The 23640-nt window shown below is 41.5% G+C and overlaps 1 protein-coding gene across 2 annotated transcripts in view; it reads right to left on the reverse strand.

The window, feature by feature from the left end:
* Positions 1-23640, reverse strand: part of SYNE1 (spectrin repeat containing nuclear envelope protein 1) — a 346443-nt gene that overhangs the window by 28218 nt on the left and 294585 nt on the right. The window contains exons 127-131 of one of the 2 annotated variants that reach the window (XM_087817695.1): positions 22853-23011; positions 20251-20417; positions 10744-10906; positions 2795-2982; positions 1789-1939 (exon numbers count right to left, since the gene is read on the reverse strand). In XM_087817695.1, the coding sequence (XP_087673821.1) occupies positions 1789-1939; positions 2795-2982; positions 10744-10906; positions 20251-20417; positions 22853-23011 (828 nt within the window). Of the gene's footprint in view, positions 1-1788; positions 1940-2794; positions 2983-10743; positions 10907-16039; positions 16314-20250; positions 20418-22852; positions 23012-23640 lie in introns of those variants that run through there. The other variant, XM_016211560.2, reaches the window with a different exon arrangement.

The raw sequence follows: 23640 nt of genomic DNA on the forward strand, positions 1-23640 counted from the left end.
AAGTCACAGAATATGTTTTCCCACTGGAGTGATGGCAGGTGTGTGGGTGGGTACCCCAGTGCACCTAGATCCACCCCAAATATTCATGCCAATGAACAGGCAAAAGCTTTCCTCAAACAAAATTTAATTTTGTGATTTATTTTGTTTCTTGTAAGAAAATTAACTACAAGATAAATGATAAAACATTCACTACAGGAGTTAACGATACGACTAACTTTTGTCATAAAATCTGAGTCTAAAATAGCATCCAAAAGGATCTTATGTAATCTGCTTTGCAGTCTAAGCCAATTATAAAAGGTTTTAACCTTCCCGGAGCTGAGTGTGCTAAGATGCAATACAGGAACCCCTCACTGACACTGGTTCGCACCGGGTGACCTACAACCTACTGCTGAGCTACTGTGGCTTTTTCCAGGGGTTTTCTAAGGAAAAGCCTTTTAGATAGGAAACATTTTTTCCTGGAATTTAGTGGTATAGTTACATACAAATCCATACACAGATGTCAGAATAACACTTATTTATTTCACACACTGTTTAAACATTTTTATAGGTTTATATAGCTGCCCATCTCAGACTTTTAGGTTTTAGATCTCACTAGAAAAACAAGCACACTTCATACTCATGATCAAAGGCCTGACAGATATTGTCAGGTAAAAGGGAATGCAGCTGGACTTGGTTTGATTTTTATTCTAATTTTTAAACATCTTGGGGAGCTTGGGGAAGAGTAAGGGAACAAGAATGATTTTTGTGAGACACACACACCAGAACCGTTTGCTGTCAAGTATGTGAGTACACATGTCTGCCTATCAGTGGGAAATGACGGGAAAAGAAACTTCAAATTAAAAAATGGTCAACATGCTCGGCTGGCGTGGCTCAGTGGTTGAGTGCCCCCCCCCCCCCCCCCCACAAACTAGGAGGTCACGATTTGATTCCAGGTCAGGGCACATGCCTGGGTTTCGGGCTGAATCCCTGTAGGGGGTGTGCAGGAGGCAGCTGATCAATACATTTTCTCTCATCACTGATGTTTCTATCTCTCTCTCCGTTTCCCTTCCTCTGAAATCAACAAAACATTTAAAAAATAAAGTAAAACATGGTCAACTTCCTGCTATATCAGCAGAGGAGTTGAGGTTTAATCCTATCAGTGACGGAGTAGACTCAGGATGGCACAAACAGGCTGGGGATGGGAATCAGTTATTGAATGATTCCTGTCTTTGTGAGTATGATTAGACTTTGGCTATTTTTGTCTCTGTGAAATTGAAAAGTCTTCATGACTCAAGAATGGCACTGTTCTTCCTTTATAGTTAGAAGTGGCTCATGATTAAAATGTTTCATTTAATCTGGAGCCAACTCTATTTTATTACTGATTTTTAAAATATATATATTGAGGCTCCAATTAGGTAAAAATAAATGAAAATATATATGGAAGATAGATTTTTTGGTATAGAAAACGATCTTATTTTCATCTTAAATGGGTGATTGTGAAGAATTGTGAAATAAAAAGAATGCCAGGATCTTTTTTAGGGGGGGTAGTGATTCCTGTTTTCTAATAAAATTCCTCTTCATTATTTTATGTTGTACTGTATTTGTAATTCTTGATAATCTTAAAATAGAAACCTTCTTTCCCACTTCTTTGTCTACTTATGAGGTAATAATAAAATGACCACAAAGTCATCTCCCAGCTGTTTGAAGAAAAAATGTGTGGGTGACGGTTACTTTACGTCTTGGGACACCAACTACCAGCTGGCTGCTCTCACAGCAACATAGGATTAAAGATTTGGAACGATACGTCACCTCAAATTTCTTCAGTTCTTCCTTGGCAACTGTATAGAGCACCCCAGAAGAGCTGGGGAAGGCAGCTGTCCTCTCGGAAGTCTTGAGCCAATCTTCAAAACGCGAATAGTCATCCAGAAACTTCTGCCACAATTGCCATGTCTCCTCAATTCTGAGACAGAAAATGAAAGAACAGAGTCCGATTGTTTGGGAGAGTTTCTGCTCCAGGACCCTGCCGTGGGATTAAAAGAGCCCAAACAAGCAACTGTGGTGCCAAACAATCACTGTGCCTGGAGCCAAAGTGAAAAGGAGACAACTGTTTGAGCTGAAATGAAACAGCTGTTTTTTTCGGGTTTTTTTTCCTAAACACACATCCCGTGGCTCTGAATTTGGAATTAGTCACATCGATCATCACATGCACATGATGGGAACTTTTCTGCAAAAGCGCAAGAAAGTTTAGAAGGGCGACGTCGTGTTTGCGGTGCACACGCATGCCACGGTTTTGCCGAAACAAGACAGGGGCTGAAAATCCATTCAAGTCCAACATCAAACAACCCTCATCAAAATCAGCCTGTGCCAGCAAGACCAGTGAGCTTTCAGGGTTCCCCAGGGAGCGCGGAGACGATGCGCTTTAAATCATTACGATAATTTTCTCACGCGTCACTATATTTTACTGCCTAGAATTTCAAAGGGCTTAAAGATAAGCCCTTTGCTTGTTATTTCATTTTTAACAAGAGAACATTATTTTCCAGCCACCAATCCTGTAACATTATACTGATTCAGCAAAGGCATGTTTTTCTGAATTATATTTAAACTGTTAGGTGAGGCGTAACTGGGCTGGTTATATTTGTGTATTACCCTTATATCTGCTTATTTTCCCAACTAAATGTAGACAACGACAAGTTTGGAAAACCAAGGCTGCTTTTGGACTTTGTCACCAAAAAGAAATACTGAACAACAGCCACCCTGGGTAATTTTTTCCCTTTTGGCACTTCGTCTGTCCCGGGGAGTGACCGGCCCAGCTTACTTGAGCCTTCTTTCCATGGACATCGCGCAGATATTTCTCCACCGCCGGTCCAGGTTGCGTGTGGCCTGCTGGATGGAGTCACACTCGGCGTCGGTGGCACACGCGTCGCAGTCGTGCAGCAGGACCTCGCACAGGTTGAGGACAGAGGCCACGCCCGTGCTGTGCTTCTCTATGTCTCTCTGCAGGTCCTGCGGGGAAGAGGCGCGCCGCTGAAATCCCTGCCCACGCGGGGGAAGCTACCCCAGGATCGGTCACTGACACGCGGTCGGGCCCAACTCTGACAAAGGCTTCATCTCCTTCAAAGCGTGAGGTTTCATCAGCTTCACTTATGACATACGGGAAGCTCAAAAGTATGAGAAAATGAATCTAGAAATATTTCAGCTATGTGAGCAATGACAAAGTACAAACTGAACAAATGAAATAGACTACAGCAACTGTATTAAGAATAAAATGAGCTTCTTTAGTGATTAAAAAAACATATTCACCCAGACTCTACCTCACAGATATATGACTTCCATTCCCATCCATCCATCAATCATCAATCAAAAGAACACAGGTGCTCCTGTTAAGAGCTGGTTCTTAGGAACTGGGATTTGATCTCTAAAGATCTGCGCGTTGTTCTAAACAGATAATTCGACCATTGTTAACAGGCACCGTGGTGAAGGGGCCTAGGTTCTCTACCTTATATACTGACATCATCATTATGGTCAGCAGCTTCCTCAGTGACCAATTTTAAATGTAGGAAATAGATTATGATGATCCACAGGCACAGAGTTTCTACAGAGTTCTACCACGTGAAACCTTTACATTAACTGCAAAGAATATCAGTGCAAAATGTACAATATTTTTTCTATTGAGCTTTTAACTCAATTTACTCAAAGTATGCCATCATTAAAAGTGAGGCCTACCAGTACCATTTTTTGCTTGCCCTATTTAGTAAGGTTCTTAATATTTTCCCTCTTCTTAGATACAGCTCTAGAATATGCCTAGTTTTTCTCTTGCTCTAACGCTAATTCCTCAGTCTACTCAAAGAGTTGAGATTTATACTCTCATGTGGATATTCTTCCTCCTTTTTCCCTGAACACTGCTCCAGCTGGTGCCTTCCATACAAATGTTAGCTCATTGTCAAGTGTAACAGCAGTGCCTTTGGTTAATTTTTGGAGATTTTATAAACTAGACACAAAAAGATAAATGCTATCAAAAATACTTTTATTTCACTAAACAGTCCTTTCAAATCTCTTGCATAACCTCTTTCAGTTATGTGACAGTTATCATGGAAATTACTGATCTAAAAAACATAAAATAAAATGTATTTCAAAAATTGAACTTAATATTTGCTCAAAGATAAAGACAGAGACTTCTGTGAATGAGGTACCCAAGGGAATTTTAGGCCTTAAAGTGCATCTTGTATAAGATACACATTTGGCCCAGCCGGGCGTGGCTCAGCGGTTGAGCATCGACCTAGGATCCAGGCGATCGGGGTTTGATTCCCGGTCAGGCACATGCCCGGGTTGTGGGCTCCATCAATGACTCTCTCATCATTGATGTTTCTATCTCTCTCTCTCCCCCCTCCTGTCCTCTCTCTGAAATCAATAAAGATATATTAAAAAAAAAAAAAAAAAAAGAATACACATTTGGAGGAAGTGTTAGGTACATGAATCTAAGTGTTAAATTAATTTTCCCCAAGTACTCAAAAGATTTTTGCAGCTTTAGTGAGATATAATTGACATATGACACTGTGTAAGTTTAAGGTGTACAGTGTGATGATTTCATGTATGCCTATAATATGAAATGATTGCCAGAGCAAGTTTAATAAACATTCATTGCCTCACAGGTAAAATCTGTGTGTTTAGAAGTTTTAAGATCCACTCTCTTAGCAACTTTCAAATGTGTGGCATAGTAGTGTTAACTATAGTCACCATGCTGTACATTATATCTCCAAAACTCACTCATCTTAGAACTGAAGTTTGGACACTTTGCCCACCTTCATCCAATCCCAAAGACTAAAACTCAACCCCTATCTTATACCACTCACAAAAATTAACTTTAATGGATTAAAGGCTTAAATGCAAGCCCTGAAACCATAAAACTTCTACAAGAAAACAGAAGGGGAAAGCTTCTTGACATTGGTCTTTGCAATGATTTTTTTAGATAGGGTACCAAAAGCACAACCAAAAAACCCCCAAAATAAACCAGTAGGACTAAATCAAACAAATAAACAAATAAAAGTGCCTAAAAGCTTATGTAGGCGTTTATCACTATAAATTTCCATCATAAAACTGCTTTTGCTGCAGCCCATAAATTTTGGTATGTTGTGTTTTATTTTTTATTTGTCTCAAGATGTTTTTGTTTCCCTTTGATTTCTTCTTTGATCCATCGGTTGTTCAGGAGTGTGCTGTTTAATTTCCATGTATCTGTAAATTTCCCAGCTTTCTTCGTGTTACTGATTTCTAGTTTCATATTACTGTGGTTGGAAAAAATACTTGATATAATTTCTGTTTTCTTGAATTTGTTGAGACTTGTTTTGGAAAACCTATGCTCTGGAGTTGGGGGTGGGGGTGCTGCGGCTCCTGGGCTCTACAATCATTTCTGGTTGAGCGAGGTCATAGGCTGTGTCCCTGGACAGCCACTGGTTAGACTCTGTGATTGCGTAGGGCTTCAGGCTGGGCTCTGCAATTGCTCCTGGCCGGGTGGGGTCTCAGGTTGTGCCCCCAGACCAGATAACACTGCTGGCTAAACTCTATGGTCAGGTGGGGCCACAGGCAGGGATTTGCAGTTGCAATGAGCCTCAGGCTGTGCTCTGTGATCATGCACGGCTGCAGGCTATGTCCTGCGGTTGGCAAGTCCACAGGCTGGGCTTCACCGTCAGGTAGGCCATTGGCTCTGCTCCCCTGTTGGGCGTGGTAGCTGGCCGGGCTTCCCATCAGGAGGTGCCCGTTGTATCTAACAGTGGGTGAGGCTAGGGACTGTGTTCAGTGGTCAAGTTGGGTTGATGTCCAGGCTTTTTTGTCAAGTAGGGTTGCAGGCTATGCTTGGTGATTGGGCGGAGTCACTGGTTGGCATATCTGCTTCGGCAAGGTTGCAGGCTGTAGTCAGCAATCAGAGAAGACACTAGGTTGGACTACACTGCTGAGTGGGGTTGTAGTTTGGGCTCCTTGGCTGGGCAGGGCTGTAGACTGGGCTCCGAGGCTGCCCAAGGTCTCTATTCAGGGACCAGAGACTAAGCTTAACAGTCGGGTAGGGCTGCTGGCTTGGCTCCCTGCCCAAGCAGGGCTGTTGGACAGGCTCTGTGGCTGCCTGGGCTCTCTTGTCAGGCTTCCTGGAGGGGTGGGATGGAAGCTATGCTCAGCTGTTGGGCAAGGCTGAGAAGTTGTTTCCCTGACCAGGCTGGGTGGTAGAAAGGGCACCAAAGGCAAGTATGGCCCATTGTCTAAGGACCCAAATCAGGAAGAACTGCCAACTGAACTCCAAGACCAACTGGGGCCACTGACTGGGCTCTGCTGATGGGCAGAGACGTTGGCTAGGATCTCTGCTTAGGCGCAGCTGCAAGTAGGAATGCATTCTGCCAAGATTTGAGTGCTGGTGGCCATAAGCCCCACCCCTCTTCTTTGTTCTATCTGATCCCCAGTGGTCAGGCCCCACAGATTCCTCTAGTGATCCCCACGAGGTGAGACCCAAGAAGACTCCTACAATGCTGAGGGTGCTGGATGTCCACGTTGGCCTCGTTTTGCCCACTGGAGAAACCAGACCCTGTGAGCCTTCTTAGTACAATGTTCTGGGCCCAGGGTGGGCCTCTTAGTGCAATGCTGTGCAAGTCTGGGGAGGGGCAATGTGGTCAGAGTGCCACCACTCCTCTTACTCTTCTGAGTGGCCCAGGGGGGTGCTTCAGCCACGCCCCTGAGTTCTGGGATTTTCACAGTGAGGTCTTTTCTATGGCTGGTTGCTTGTTGGTCTTCTTGTGAGGGGACTTAAGTCAGAAACAACCTATGTTACCATCTCGGTGACATCACTTCTCCATATAATAGATCAGTGTTGAATCTATTTAGAAGAGGCTGATGAGGGAAACCACTGTGGAACCAGTATTGGGGTATGAGAACCAGAGCTGTAATTCACAGATGCTGGAGGCACAGTGTGGACAATTCTGAGTTTCAGATTCCAGGGCACCCAGTCAAGGGGTGGATGCATATTTTTATGAGATTTACTTTCAGGGGCTTGACCAGGTAAATACTGGAAAAAAGTCCCGTTGTGTTTCTGCTCAAAAGTTTTTGTTAAAATCAGTACATGAAGTGAAGCTTGAGGGGTTTTATAATTATATATGTGTCCTATTACAGATAGAAATTATAGTTTTAGCTTTAACTTTCACTGGTAATGGTCTTGAATTGGTCACATAGCGTCTCTGAATTTATTCTTCATCTCTAATACAGACAAATTTGACAAAATGTTCTCTGAAGCCATCTCAAGTCTTCATATATTTTTGTCCAGTTAAGTTTATACGAACTAAGTCCATTGGCAAGAGAAATATACAAAAATTCCACATGGGGAAAGAAAAGAAAATGCATTTCTTATCAGTTTAATCTGTCCTTTTAAATATTGGTGAGAATTTTTCCTTTGGAGACAGATTATCATTTATCTGTCTTTTACAACATGGATCCCAAATGCTACAATTTTTACAGACTTGTGGGCAAACATATTCCACCATGGAAACTGTGGTAAATATTATATGATAAAAGTAAAATTCATGAAGCACCCACTTTGCACTATGTGCTATGCTAAGTGCTTTTCTCATTAATTTTTACAATAACAGTATGAGCCATGTACTCTGCTTCAATACATTAAAAAACCTGAGGGTTTAAATAGTTCATTACTTTGCCCCAGGTCATGCAGAAAAGTGATGAAACCAGGAGTTGAACCCAGGAAGTCTACTTTTAACCACTGGTATGTGATTTTTTAAAACTTTTATCTAAAATTTCATGAAAAGGCAATGTGAACATGTACTAATGTATTAAAAAGTCAAAAATTACTACTAAGCTTCCAATGAAGTAATGTCCTGCAATAACCATTTCCACCTCTTGCAGCTGTCTTCTGGTTTTTACTTCTCCATTTCTAAGTAACACATTTATGTTGTAATTTTTTGATTTTCAATTGTTAGACATTATTGACGCTTCTAGTGCCAAGAAGGAATAAACTTCTACATGGCTCACAGGACTCTAATTACTGTTTTAGCACATCTTATAGCTAGAGCAATAATCGTTTTCATGATTATGGTTAACATTTTTCACATCTGAACAACAACATACGCTATTGTTATATTTATTTAATTGATTTCAGAGAAGTAGGAAGGGAGAGGCGGGGAGAGAGAGAAACGATTGGCTGTCTCCCCACACACCCCAGAAGGGTGATCAAGCCTGCGGCCTGGGCATCTGCCCTGACTGGGAATTGAACTGGTGGCTTTTGGGCACACGGGACAATACTCAACCAAGCCACACTGGCCAGGGCTATATATATATTTTTATATAACTCTTTGTTTTTCTGGATTCAATAATTCTTCCCTTTTCTGTCTCCCTCCCTCTTTTTCCCTTTACCATTTATGCTGCTAGTTTCTATGAGAGGGAGGCTAATAAAACTCCTTCCAGTGTGGGGAAGCCCATTAGGTAAATTAGTTCAACTGTTTTCCTCCTTGGAGACATCTGTCCTGGAGCAGATTGTCCTCCAGTCTGGACAGGTATTCTCCAGGCTGCAGTAAAACTGTCACCTGGGACATTTCTTTACCATCTCTTTCTCCTGGGTTGGATGTTGTTTTTCCTCTCATTTTAGCATAGGTAGCTAGCTAGCTTTCATTAGCTTCTTGTGAATGTGTTCACAGGAGGCAAATATTTTATATATTAAATGGTAGGTATAATATTCTAAATTAGAGATAGGTTTCTTAACTTTTTGAAGGCATTGTACCATTGTCTTCTGGCTTCCAGCACTGTTTTGGAAAAATCAGACTTTTCCACCTTGGAAGTCTTAATGATCTTCCCTTTATCTCCCATGTTCTGAACTTTTATAATGGCTCTGCTTTGTTTTTAATTTTCCTGGGAGCTTACCGGGCTTGTGCTCTACAAGTATACGTCTTCAAGTTTGGAAACTTCTTTTTTACATTACTATTTTGACGATTGCCTCCTCTCCGTTTTATTTATACTTCTGATGGGGACTTTCAGGGAATAAGTCAGTCGGAATTTGAAGCTCCTGCATAACCCCTGGCTGCGGATAAACCTGGCTCCTGACACTGTGGGGTCTGGGCGGTGGGGTGGGCGACACACCGCTTGGACAGAGCCTTTCACTTAATCTATTTTCAATACAGTGGCTCCAGCCTTGGTGGTGTCCTGCGTCCCCTAGTCCAAATTCCCTCTGGTTTGCCTTCTCCAGAGACTAATCTTCAGGGGTCCCACTGCAGAAAACGCAGCAGCGTGGCCTGTGGCCTGCCCAGCTGGGCTTGGGAGGTGGGGGATCTGAAGTCTAATCACTCGTTACTCAGACTTTTAAGCAACCTTCCATTTTAAAGCCCTACAGACTAAGTATCTCCACTTCCTGAGCCTTTCTGGAACTCTGGGCCTGCCTAGCCTTTCTCCTTCCTCCGCCTGCTCACACCATCGCTATTCATCTACTCGCTTTCTTCCAAATTTCTGCTGGATGCCTGTCATCTCTCACATATTTTCTGTTCCCTTTGCCACTGTTCTGCCCCATTTTATTGGGGTTTTAGTAGTGGGTGGAGCTCTAAGTACATATGATCAGTTTGCTATATTTAATTACATACTGCTTTGATTTTCTTAGATTTGCTAAATTACAATACTGCTCGTTAAATTTTAACTTTATCACTTGTAGTTATCATTACCATGTTCCCCAGGAAATCTGGGTTGTTGAAGGCTACTCAGGACGCCCCAAAGTTCAATCATCAGAATTTCAAACACCAAAGAGTCCATCAGAGGATTTAATCTTAACAAATATTGAAAAAAAAAAATCCTGCTAACAACTGTTTGTAAATAGAAATGCTAATTTAAATTTCAAAGTAAACCAAATTCCTGAAAGGATGTATTTTAATACCTATTCTCATTGGTTTAAATAGTTTGTAAAATAAAGTAAATACATAAACTATTTCATAGGATTGCAGAAATAGGGCTTTTTATATACTTTAAACATTTTTTAAGTTAAGCAACTTGGCTATAGTGGCCTAAATACTAACAAAAGTAACCAGAGTGTGGACCGAATTTTCAAGGGCAGTTGAAAGGCATAGAGTAGCAATACTTCTTCACGGGATTCATGGTGTTCACTTATGACAACTGGAGTCTACGCTTAGTAAGAGTAATCAAGGGGGTGGGAGGTGCAAATCCCCTCTGCATGCATTTTCAGGGTCACCCTCCTTTGCTTTTTTGGGCTCTGTATTGTGTGCCAGTGCGATGTGCTATCTTTGGTACACACACAAAGGTGAAACTACCATGTGTGGTCTACAGGCCATGCAGTCCTCCTTGCAAAACAAAATTATTTTAGACTCTAAACTCTCTAAGTATTCACTGTAATCTTTCTCCAACTACTACTATATGCAGGAAGAAAAGGCCCCTTTCTAAGCTCATAGCAGTGGGCTAGTGACCCACGAATAAGTAAACGAAGCAGCATTATTTTACATACATCGTTGCAGCTCAACCTAAGCTACCATCTAAGGATGGCTTCTTGGTGGACCAACAACACTGCGCCTATGATGGCCTGTCTTCTTAGAGGTAAACTTTGTGGTGACATGACACTTACTGGCCCCAAACAGCTGCCTGGCCAAGGCTTCCCCTTTCTCACCAAACCTGCCTGGCCCTCTCCTGACTTTCCATCAAAAGTCACCTCTCACACCCACCCCTCTCTCCTGGCTGGGAGGACAGATATTCAAAAGCCCATTGACTTTCTTCAGTTGTTTTCAGTTTTACCTGCTGCTCATTAAGCTTCCTCTGTATTTCTTCTGAGTCACAGGAATCATAGACTATGGGCTTGGCCAGCTCGGACTCGATGTGAGCCAGCCACGTCCTCAGGCTGCTCATGTTCTTATCGAGCTGCTGTACGGCGACTAGAGTCTCCTTCAGCTTCTTTATCCTGTGGGACAGAAGGATGGACATCAACTGTAGGAAAAGGCCACTCGTGTTTCCCTCCCACGCAGAGGGGAGCGCTAGGTCTAAAGACAAATTGCTGACAGCCCAAGTCCATTCTGGCTCAGCCACTTCCTGGCTGTGTGACTTTGGGCAGTTGCACAACCTTCCTGTGTCTCTGTTTCTTCATCTATAAAATGGAGAGAAGTAAGAGTGCTTGTGAGATTTAAGTGAGACTAATATTACAGGAGACATGGAAAAAAATCAATAGATAGTGGCCCTGATTATACTCAATATAGCTGTAACGGCATAACAGGGATAGAACCTTCAGGGTGGTCACAAAAGTTGTTATTTGCATCATGGTATATTAAGTTATACTCCTATGAAGATTACCTGGGAGAAAGCAAGATTCTGAAGGCCCAGTGTCATAATGCTAAGGAGGCCGGGGGTAGAGAGGCAGGAGGGAGACGAAGGGGTGGCAATAGGTAAGACTGCCGGTAGGCCGCAGTAGGGTTATGAAGACCCTGCAGCGGCACAGTGATGCGTTTGCATGCAGTTTTAAAGACGAACAGGAGCTTCGGCAAGGTTTATCAGCAAAAGAAAGATAAGATCAGGTCTGATTTTGAGGAGGTAAGTTTGAAGGGAGGCTGCTGGGAGAGCCTGTCCAGGGAGCAAGCAGAGTAGTCCCAACAGCTCCCACCGAAGCCTGCACCTGGGAGAGGGTGTGAGCAGCCGAGGGCAGGACTGCTAAGCCCACCAAGTGCAAGGGTGCGAGGCAGGAGCTAAAAACGTGTTCTGCCCTTGGGCGATCAGAGGACGCTGCTGCCTCAAGCACACAGGATGAGGCGCGAGTTCTTGGGTTTAACGGCGCATTAGGTTCAGGAGAGGAAGAGCCTGGGGATCAGGTAGACAGACACGAATGGAAATTAGTTCCCAGGTCCAGAGGAGGGCATGGAGTTGATTACGGCAGTTTAGGTACTGCTGGCCCAGAGCTGAAGCCCTAAGGAAGGGTGTGGTCAAAGTATGATCTGAATGCTTCCTCTACTGCTACTAGATTCACCTGGCTTGCCACATACAAATGCAGATTCCTAGATCCCAACCCCACCCTATTAAATCAGAAACTCTGCCCCTGTGGCCAGGGAATTTGCATTTTTAACAAGCACTCCAGGGGAGTCTTATGCAGACTCCTGGTCTGCTGGGTCAAATGCAGAGCAGGACAGTATAAGGTCTACAAAGAGGACCCATGACCTGGCAATGAGAAGGGCTCTGCTAGCCCTACGTGAATAGTTCATCAAGGGAAACAAAAAACAGACTGTATGGGGGTTAAGAAATACTCTTATGGCCAGGGAGTATTGTTATTTTAAGAAAGTAGGCAGTGGAGGTGAGAACTGTGGTATGGCACCTATAGAATAACCTGGCTACCACTGTTTTGTTTAATGCAGCTTAATATTTGGAATAGCTTTAGAACTTTTTAGGCAGAGACTAAAGAATCATCTAGAAGATGCTAAAGACAGAGGGAAAAAGAAGGAGAGAAATTGCAGGTGGATACAGATAAGGCTGCAAGATGCAGAGGGAGCAGGTGACAAGCACAGGGCAGGGGGTCTATAGTACATTAGTTCCTAAAGGTGTTTCCAAGTGAGGGCAGGGTGTGAGCAGCAGGTGGGAAACACATACACATATAGTACTTCTCAGCTCGATTATTATCAAGAAACAGCAGCAGAAATCAATTATTGCATTTCTGGTGAGGGCCTGTCATGGCTGAGTGGGCCAGATGGCTCTAAAGAGTGGTGATGTGGATGTGAGCACAAGAGCATGACCCTGGTACAGCCTGATTTAAAGTTCAGGCTTGCTTTCGGACCCTAGGTCCTGCCTCTGGTTCGCCCTCTTACTGACACTGCTCATCTTATGGATGAGTGGCAGGTAAGTTATAAAATATGTTCATCTCTGAGGCGTCAATTTGGCTCAACTAAAGAGGTATCTACTTAAAAGTCAAGAGCAACATGACTTTAAAACTCAAGGGATGTGATATATTTGCAGGCAGAGATCGACAATAGTATGTTCTCAAAGACTGACAACAATGCGCACTGAGAGTCATTAAGTATTTCTCAACTCAATTACTTTCAAACAGTGAAGCTAGGACAGTGACAGGATCACATAGGGGGTTTTCAGACCTCACATGACAACTGCTCACTCCCCACGTCCCCACACTCCTCCCCACATGACTCTGACAGGCTTCTCTGGTCAAGAGCCACTTCTGCGAAGAAAATGTCTCAGAACCAAAGTATTTTGAGCATTTTTATTATTTTTAATTGAATAAAGCTGATATCACTACTTCTTTTACAGTTTCTATAAATCAATGTTTCTCAGATGAAAATCTAATCATGACACAATCACTTTTCCTCTGTCACACAAATACTTTTAAAAGGACTTTCACTATGGGCAGTGCTTAATACTACCACCTATATTTTATTAATTATGATAATAATAACAATGTTTATATTTCAATAAAATTTTAGTTCATAAAGGCACTCTGTTTATTATCTTGTATTATTTTTTTAAAGTGTATTTAAAAATTGTGGTCATATTTTCCAAGATATCTTATTCATTAGGGAATGGAAAGCATGTATATGTGTATCATTCCTCAGACAAAATAAGACTTCTCTAATTAGCTTTGTAAATATAAATTGTACTCCATCCTAAGGGCATTTCAAGGTATTGGCCTTGGATAATAATCCCAAGAACTTCTGCATATAAACCATTCACCTTTTTCTCACGTAGAAGACAATATTCACTGGTGTCAGCCAGTGAATGATCATTTTAGAATGGCTCCTGGGTGCCAGGCTCAGGGTGCACATTCCGCAATGTCTACAGCAAGGGCCTGGAGTTTAACATGGCCCTGGCCATCTGCTCTAGTGGCCCAAACTGAAAGGACAGATTATAATCAATAAGCCCACGGGAACAGGACTGGAGAGTGGCTCGTTGTACTGAGATGTCTGTCCTGGCTTTACCCCTGTAAGACTGGCCTCTCAGGACCTCTCCGCTTGACCAGCCTCCTGTCTTCAGATTCGGTCAGATCCGAATGCTGGCTATGCTTTGGGATGGGGTTTTATAACAACCTCATATCATCACCAGGGTTTTGTTTGGAGCCAGAGGCTGGAAGAGTACAAGTCAGTGCTTGCTTCCGCCTTGCCTTTATTCCAGCACCCTGGGATTATTTCTGCCCAAGTTTCTCTCCCCCATGGTAAGTTCCTTGGAAAGGTGGAGCTGTTAATTTCCACTTTGGGTTTTCCCTTTTCCCTGCCATACTAAGCTTTGCACAAAGTTGTGCACTATTTAAATGCCTACTAACATTAATAACTACTATTCTAAGGAAAATACTTTTACTTAATATATTTTAATTTATTTTTAAATTTATTTGATATTAGTTAATATCAAGAGTATCTTCAAATTTTCCTCTAGGTCCAACACTTGCAAATGGTTTATTTGTACTAAAATTCATTTTCTTGATTCAGAATTTACTGACAGAAATGATTAAAAGATCCAAGGTACAAAGAGATGTGAGTAAACACTGTTCCATTGGATATTGTCTATACCAGCCAAATAATTTACAGGATTAGTTATCTTGTACAATAGTGAACGAGTTCCATTAGTCAGAGCAGTTAATGTGAAATGTGGCAAGGGCACCATGACATGGGAATGCTTGTTCATATAGTCCATTAAGGACAAGTTCCTCTTTCCAATGACTGTGTAAATCTTGGCAAAGTCAATGGGGTGAATACTTAAGTGGTTCCCTGTTCTCATTTTTTAAAAAGTGTATTTGACTACACTTTTATAACAAATACATTGTGTGTGTTGGGGGGAGCAGATATGAGCTGAGAGCAAATGGGTAGTAAACCCCCCCCACATCTCCCTTGAGTGTATTAAACTTGGCATTTGCAGGTCAAGAATCATTCTTTCTTAAGAGAAATGTTACATATTTTTCCCATTATTTCTTCAAAGGAAATCCTTGGATAAAGTGTGACAATATTTTTATTTATCTGTCACTATAAGAAGTTTGAGCAACATTCCTTTTGGTAGCATCCAGGATTATAATTCAAAATAGATGTTTACAGACGTCACAAGACTGGGTGAGTTTACAAGCCTACTAAATCTGTAAGTCCCTGAAGCTTAGGGCTCTCCTTTCACAGTCTAATGTACCTTATTGGCACTTGACCCTGCCAGAGAAGATGTCTACTATTAAACCCAGTTGTCCACCTTCTTAATTCTTAACATTGTCCCAGAATATATACATATACACATATATATGTAACAGATAGATACATCTCACTACCTGCCTTCAAACTAATTAGGTAGATCCATAAACCAAAACCAAAAATTAACATTTTCAATAATAGAACCAAAAGTTTCATTCATAAATCCTATTCCACAATAGGAATTTATTTGGGGGATGTTATGGGACAAGAAAATATTTTTTAAAAATTAAATGAAAACTACAGAGAATATGATATTCTAACTGGAAAAATCATGAAATAAACATTTACACAATGCACTGAGTTACTATTTCAGGCATACATTTCTACATTTTGTCTATGTTTTAAAATCTTTATACTAGTTAGCGACCAAACCAAAACAGAAACAACTTTTTCTCACACACAGAGCCCTCCAGGCCCTTCAAACATAAGTAGATTTGTATTTAATAAAGGGAACGCTTTCAGCTACAATGCCGTGAACCGGCTAAGGCTGAATTTCAGTTTCATCAGGAGCCCAGCCTTTAAATAGCAAATGATGGACTAACTGGATCTTTCCACTGGATCTTTTTCTCAGTCTCTTTCCTGTGTCTCAGGCTCCCTACTGTAGCCGTACCCCTTGTGTGACGCAGACAGCCCTGAGACAACTGGGATGCCGAGCCGTAACCAAGCTCATCAACCTCTCGCCCGGCTCACTCGCCCCGCAGGGGGGCAAGAAAACAACCCAACAAATGACCCTCAGGAGTCCACCCCCGAAGCCAACAATCTCCTGACCCCAGTCCCCTCCGGGCTGCACTGGCGAAAACAACTACGAGCCAAGCTGCAGCGTGTAACTATAAAGCCCACGCAACACGAAAGCTATGCGCGACAGGAGAAACCCAAGGAGGGCCTGCCTTGTGACATCGCAGGTACAGTCTGGGAGGTCTGCGTCGGCCCCGCTGTCCTCCGCCATCCTCAGGGCACACGGCGCTTCGGCCACCACCATGAAGCTCCCACTGGCCAAAGTGAGTTCTGCGGAGCAAAAGGCTAAATCCTCCGTGCGGATAAAAGCTTCCCCTTGTCTGTGTTTGCAAGTATGAAAATGCTCACTCTAGACAAATGTTGGTAAGTCTCTGCCTGATAATATGACACTGAGCAGTGACAAGTGGTCATGCTTCTAAATAAAACCTACATTCATGACCATGTGCCAGGCCTGATCTCCTGGAATGTAGGCCACGGGCGTGAGCAGGGGAAAGGCTCGGGGTAATCTGCAAGGAGGGGAGGCTCCGGTCTAAAGACAGAAGGGGATCGAAAATAAGGCCGCTGCAGACACGCCGTCGCTCTGCCAGGACCCGCAGCTCTTCTCGTGGGCTCTGTGGTAACTTGGAAAGGATATTTGAAAAACATAAATCATCCAAATGCAAGCAAACAAAACCTCCACAAGTACAGCCAAGTGCAGTAGCAAAGAGCAGCAACTTCTCTTTTCTGCAGTTTCCTCCGCCGGCTAAGTGGTGTGAGTAGGAGACCCAGGGGTGTGGGAAGGTGGGATGGAAAAGGCATTCCGTGGGAGAGTGCTCGGGCCGGCCTTTGAACAGGCTACTGAAGCATGAAAGGTAATTCAGAAATATTATTCTGCGCTTACGTATTCATAGCCTTTGTCCTTTTAAGAAATAATGATATAATGTGATAAAAGTAACATGTTTATTTTAAGATGATTTTTAAAATTATCCGATCATTTGCTTGGTGGAATTTCAGGTAACTTTTTTTTCTTTTGTGAATTTCAAGACCTTCCAAATTTTCTGCACTGGTTCTATATTAATTTCATAATTTAAGCTTTAAAAGAAAATAAACTCCCAAATTATTAATTACTGATAATTTAATACAATGCTGGCAGCTTTAAATCCTTTTTGGATTAAGGTATGGAAACACACAAATAAATTAGAAATAAGTAAATAAATAAATTCATAAATAACATTTGCTAAGTTCTTTTTAAAAGGCCTACATAATAAATTGCAAGTAAAATAAAACAAGTCATTAGGTTCTGGTTGTGTGAGCCGATTTCTTTTAAAAGAGAAACACACTTTCTTTGTAAGAGAAGCAAACCTGTCTTTTACATAAGAAATGTACTCCAGAATACTTAGTTATAAATAAATTAGTTTTCAAACCTTTCTACTTAGCGATAGTCTACTGTGATTTTTAAAATAAAACAGTCACTCCTCTGGGAAATTATTTTTTATAACTTCCCAGGAATAAAAACACGTACGCTTTGGTTAAAGGAATATATTGGTCACAAATCCGTAACAGGAGGCATGTTACTGCAACAGAGCCAATAACTTGCATCTGACATTCCTAGATCCTAAAATGGGAAATGTTCAATAGTGCACTGTCCATTATAAAAAGCACAGAACAACTAATGCTAACAGGCAGATTTCCTGTCAGTCCCGAGCTCTAGAAAAATGGTTGTGTCGCTTTTTGCATAGGGTTCACTGACCAAATGAAAGCCAGCATCCTTGAAGACAGTTTTCTAGAATTAAACTGATGACTGTTTCTTATGTTGACTCTTGATGAAAACCAAGGGCTCAGGAATGCTTTCAATTGCCTGAGCCAGTGCTGACCAATAGCACTTTCTGGGATGATGGAAATATTCTGTATCTGCAGTGTCCAGATGGAGCCACCCTCCTCCTGTGGTTACTGAACACTGGAAATGTGGCCAGTACAATGGACTATAATGAAAATTAAACTCTAATTTAATTGTATTCCATTTCAGTAAACTTAAACAGCCATGTATCACTAGTGACTGCTGTACTTGACTAAGCAAGTCTGGAAAGTGTGAAAAGTATACTAGAATATCATTCACTGAGCTCTGAGAGTGAGAAAATTTCATTATCCTAAAGTACTGATAATGCCTGGTTACAGTTTACAAATTCAGTGCAAAAACCCATCTATTTTGTACGCAGAATGGTCTAAGTTAATCCACTGGTGACAGGAAGCTGACTTGCAACTATACATTCTACTTGTATGTAGCAGTAGAATTAGTATCAGTGAATCTTCTCTCTCTCTCTCTCTCTCTCCCCCCCTTACCCTTCTCTTTATTTACTTATTTTTATTAAATTTATTGGGGTGAATTTCGTTAATAAGATTATATGGGTTTCAAGTATAGATTTTCTTTTTTTCTAAATTTCTGTTATCCGTGATCTGTATGTTGCATTGCGTGCCCGCCACCCAAATCTCTCTTTTCTCTCTTTTCCATGTGTTTGTTCGCTGGGAAGCTGTTGACCTGGAAATAAGATCACCTTCAAAAACAGCCTTTCCATTCCTACAAGAGCACCCAAACACATAGAAATGTCAAAAGGCATAACTAGGTTATGCTCTGTTATAATGAATCAGTGTGAAAAATCATTGAAAGAGGGAGGAGAGGTGAGTGGGACTGAATCATGAAAACTATTTCAGCTGCCAGGTCATATTGGAAGATGGGTGTCGGAGATGGCCATTTAGTCTGTGCCCAAGTGAAGCTCCGATAAACAGGGAAATGAAAGCACATGTGATGGAGGGTCATTTAGGAAAGGCTTCAGGAGACTATGAACACTGTGTAGCACTAAAAACTCCAGGACACCTCAATGGTCAACACAGCATCCGGTCTTCTTCGGAAGGAGGCAGTTAGAAACGGACAACATACACACAGAAGTCTCTCAAGGGAGTTACATCTCTGTGTGATGAGACTCCTCAAAAGCAGAAACTTAGGAGCATTTTAGTGACTGCGGTGCAAAGTATGCAAACCTTAGAACTTGCTCATTGATTCAAGTTTACTAATTGGTTTTGTTTTGGGAAAAATAGATTAAATAACATGTAGAAAATTTCCCCTTGATAACGCTCTTATAGGAAATGTTTTCAAAATTAACATATGGAACTGCCATGCCCATATGCACACGGCATTCAAAAGGCACTACTTCCTGTCCACTGTTACACGGCATGGCCAAGGCAAGGAACCCAGGTGACAAAGGTAGAGGGACTGAGAAGTACAGACTGGCAGTTACAGGATAATCACGGGGATGGAAGTTACAGCACAGGGAAAATAGTCAACAACATTGTGATAACTATGTATGGTGCCAGGTGGGTGCTGGAAATACTGAGGCGCACTCTGTAAAGTACATGATTGTCTAACCACGATGCTGTACACCTGAAACTAATACAAAATCATATTGAATGTAAAAAATATATATATATTTACTTTTGATTAAATAATTTAAAAAATAGCATATTGGGAGATAGCTCCAAAATGGCCATGAATCAGAAGCATTTGTTACATTCCAAGTCTCCTGACTGCCATAAAGAACATCCATTCAAGTATTCATTCATTCATTCATTCATTCGAGTATTTATTGTGCCCTAACTTCACAGTGAACAGAGTGGACAAAGATCCCTGCCCTCATGGAGCCTATATTCCAATATGAAGCCAAGTTCACCTAACATAAAGCATCTAGTCAGTCATTTCCTCTTTTTATATCAAATACCACAGTGCCTCATTCAATCAAATCAGACCTTTACATGCCAGTAAAGACCCTTAGGTATTTCAGTTTTGACTTCTGTCTTTCTAACTCACCCTGCCCTTCCGCAACAGAACTGAATGTAACATTCCTACCAGATATGAGCAGACCCTTAGTTGTTAAAGCTACGCACAAAATCACAATCAAGCGGTGGGCTGTTTTTACAACTAAGCAGAGGCAACAACTAGATTTACTCCTTGCTAACCAGAAATCCAGTAGGAAAGTGATAAACTTTTTTTTTTTTTTTTTGGCTACTGCAAACCAGTTTCACTTCCTTCCTCAGAAACAGCTGAATAGCCAAGAAGGCCTGAAATACAGAATTTTTTCCTGAAAATGAATTTTGATTGGATATGACTTTCTCTTAGTAGTGTCAGCTAATTGCAGACACTACTAAATTTATGAAATAATGAGAATTTTAAAGTTAATGAAAGTGACATTTATGAGAAAAGCGTGAACAAAAATGGTGGGATAAAGAACACAGAGAGATGTGTTGGATTAGCTTTAGCGGAAAGGAAAGGCGGCCTGACTGCTCTAAAATTCTTTGCACACGTGTCCTGTCTGCCAGGAGAGGCCCTTTGTACCTGGCTGCCATGAGGTCCAGCAGATGCTGCCACCGGTCGTTGACCTTTCCAAGCTTGTATTCGATCTCGGAGGCCTTGCTTTCGTGGCTGGCTCTAGCAAGCCGCTCTCCCATTTGCTGGAGCTGTATTTTGTTCTCTTGGGCGATGGCAATTTCCTCTTGATAATCCTGCAGAATAAATAGCAGTCACAGAGGTCAGAAAGCATGTTCTTGATCCATGCAGCCTGGCTTGACTAGTAACACGATCACTGCAGCTTTCTACTCCTTGGAAGTAGTTCCCGCATGAGGGAGACCAGTGAATATCGGTTCATGTGCGCAAGACTGAATGCAACCTATTATTTTCAGTACATATGCAGAGTCTACACTGAATTTTTATATAGGTACTTTTAAAGAAAATGGGGGGTGCTTTCTGTTTACATAAAATAGGTATTAAAAAACCAAAAGTATATACATATATACAAAAGACAAACCTGAAGGATTTTAATGCTGGGAAATTATACTTTATTGCTATAACCACTAATATGATGTTATACGAATTTAGAATCAGTCGTCATAAAAATAGCTGCTAAGGGGCTTATAAGATGTGTGCATGTGTGTGTTTGTGTGTATGCAATCAACATATATGTATTTGTGTGTGTGTTGATTGTTATTTGGGCAGAATGTTTCAAGAGTACCTTTATTTTAAAGAGACATCCTCTACAATATGCCAATATTTTATAACATAAATCAATGGCAAATTAAATCTCAAGAATAACAACCACTAGTCTTAGAGCATCAGTGGGTCTCAAACTTCCTTCATTTACCCAGTTCTGCACTAGCTCCTCTTAAGATTGGTGTGAATGATTGTGAATGAGGAGAGCTGGCCTCACAAGGCCTCTCTGCAAGAGACAGGCCACTAAATGATACAATTAAAAGTGACCGTGGAACGTATGTTCCCTCCACCTGTACCTGCACTCCCTGACCAATGACTCTGCTGCTCTCTTCCATAGTGACAAGACCCAATTGTTCAAATCAAATTTTTCATTTTTGACTTAAGCTTCTGTAATGCAGCAAATATTTTTCTCAGCAACACAATATATGAAGACAGGTATTATAGGAGCATAAACATTGTAATCTCTTGCTCTAAAGTTAGTGTGGTAACAGGGCTACCCTCTCAAGTCAGTTACCTGAGCACAAAGACCCCCCCAAGATGAGAGGAGCCAGTGAAATTTTACTCTATCCCAGTATCAAGTGCTATCCTCAGGCCAGTACCCCACCTACCCTCCTCTTTATATTTCTTCAACACAGTGGGATTCAAAGGCCAATACATTGGATGTACTTACTAATAGGTACAATATTTCAGCATAAGTTTGATAGAATTTTATTGAGAAATATTTATTTCAAACAAATTACTCTAAGCCTGAAATACTATTTATAGCAAAATAATGCTCTTGGACTATCTTTTAGATTAAAATGTTTTTAAGTGTTAATGTCAGTAGACACCAATATCGTGGTTACAGTCTATTAATTGTTTTTTCCTATGTCGCCAAAATTACCAGGCCTCGGTGCTAGTTTCCTTTACAAAAGAGACAGCACAAGAGGCAAGCTCAAAAAGACTTATTTTTAAATCCCATAACTTATTTTATATACAAAATAGTAGAGTTAATATTTTAAAGATGATTTGTACCATTGTGCCAAATAGTGTAACAAAATTAACTGTGAAAAATTAAAGTCTTTCTAAATTTTATATTATGACTGTATTTTGTTCAAGAGCAAGTTTTTTTCCATACCCCCAAACTATGCACCTTAAATTTCATGAAGAAAATCAATAAAAATATAGGTATACTTAGCCAAAATTTATTCTATAGCAAACCAGTATAATACCTACAGCACATTAATCATGTCTAGTGGAACATTCCCTGATGCACAGAAACTAGCAAGGTGCAGAGCTGTTAGCAGATGCTTACATGAAATCTATATCAGAAGGCTTGGGGAGGGGGCAGGAGTGGGGTGGAGGGGGCCAACGGGGGGTGGGGGGAGAGGACATCTGTAATATTTTCAACAATAAAGACTAAACCTATTTTTAAAAAAAGAAAAAAGAAACAGATTCAAAGATACAGAGAACAGATGGTTGCCAGGTGGGAGGGGGGTTAGAGGGCTGGGTTAAAAAGGTAAGGGGATTAAGAAGTAGAGATTGGCAGTTACAGAATAGTCACGGGGATATGAAGTACAGCATAGAAAATATAGTCAATAATATTCCAATAACTGTGTATGGTGCCAGCTGGGTACTTGAAATATCTAGGGGAACACTTTGTAAAGTATATGATTGTCTAACCACTATGCTGTACACCTGAAACCAATACAGAATAATATTGAATGTAAACAGTAATTTAAAAATAAAATTTTAAATTAAAAAAACACACAAAAATAATAAAATATTCTCTGTATTTTTAGAGTGAAGGAGGCCTTCCCATGCAAGTTTATTTTATATTGAAAATAGAAAACATTCATAATAGAGTACTCCTTTGCCAGGAAAGTAATCGTGAGCAAGGCCACCTGAGCACCTATTCCAAGTTTGCCTAAACACTAGGAGGGGGCAACTGATGGAGCCAGGCGTCCCATACCTTCTTGAGCTTCTCTATCATTTCTTCAATGAGGATGTCTCCGTTCTGGGAAACCTTGCTTTCCATCTGGGTCAGCCATTCGCAGAGCTCCTTGTTCCTCTCGCTGAAGACGGCCCACTCGTTCAGCCTCTCACCGACCTGCTGCCGCCTTAGGGAGAGCTGGAGCGGTGAAAGGAGAGAGGATGCAAGAGGATAATTAGTGTGGGGCTCGCACCCTGCGGCAAACAGCCACTAAGCTCTGCTGGGGGGACTAAGATTAACAACCGTGCGTCCCCTCAGGTACTGTTCCCTGCCGTGGAGGCCCAGGAACACTGCTCTTCAGCAACATTTCACAACAGGATGTGCTGTTGAATACAAGTGGGAGACGTGGACCCTGTACTTCCCTCCTGAGGAGCCACGGGCACAGTCACTTATTACAGGTGCCGACAATCCAGCTTCACACTACAGTTGGTTTGGTGTAGATATAATACAGGATCTATGTCCTTTTACTAAAAAAGTCAAAATTTTCTTTGAGGCAGAAAAGTATAGAACAGACAAAGAGCAGTGAGTTTACCCGGGGTGGTTACTGGTAGGCATGGAAAAGGCTAAGGACACAGGCTAAAAGTTTTGGAGACAATTTTCACCTATGTTAAGCGATTCTAAGTCCACGCTGAAGATACGAGTACATTCCCTCCTTCTGGGTCCCCTTTCCTCTAGAACTCTGATGGCAGAATGTACAGTATGCTGGAGCCCCGAGGTTTTCAATTTTCTGGTGAGTATGATTTTTTATTTTTCATCCACAGAGTCAG

The sequence above is a fragment of the Miniopterus natalensis genome, chromosome 5 (assembly GCF_054644295.1).
Source record: "Miniopterus natalensis isolate mMinNat1 chromosome 5, mMinNat1.hap1, whole genome shotgun sequence".
NCBI lineage: Eukaryota > Metazoa > Chordata > Mammalia > Chiroptera > Miniopteridae > Miniopterus > Miniopterus natalensis.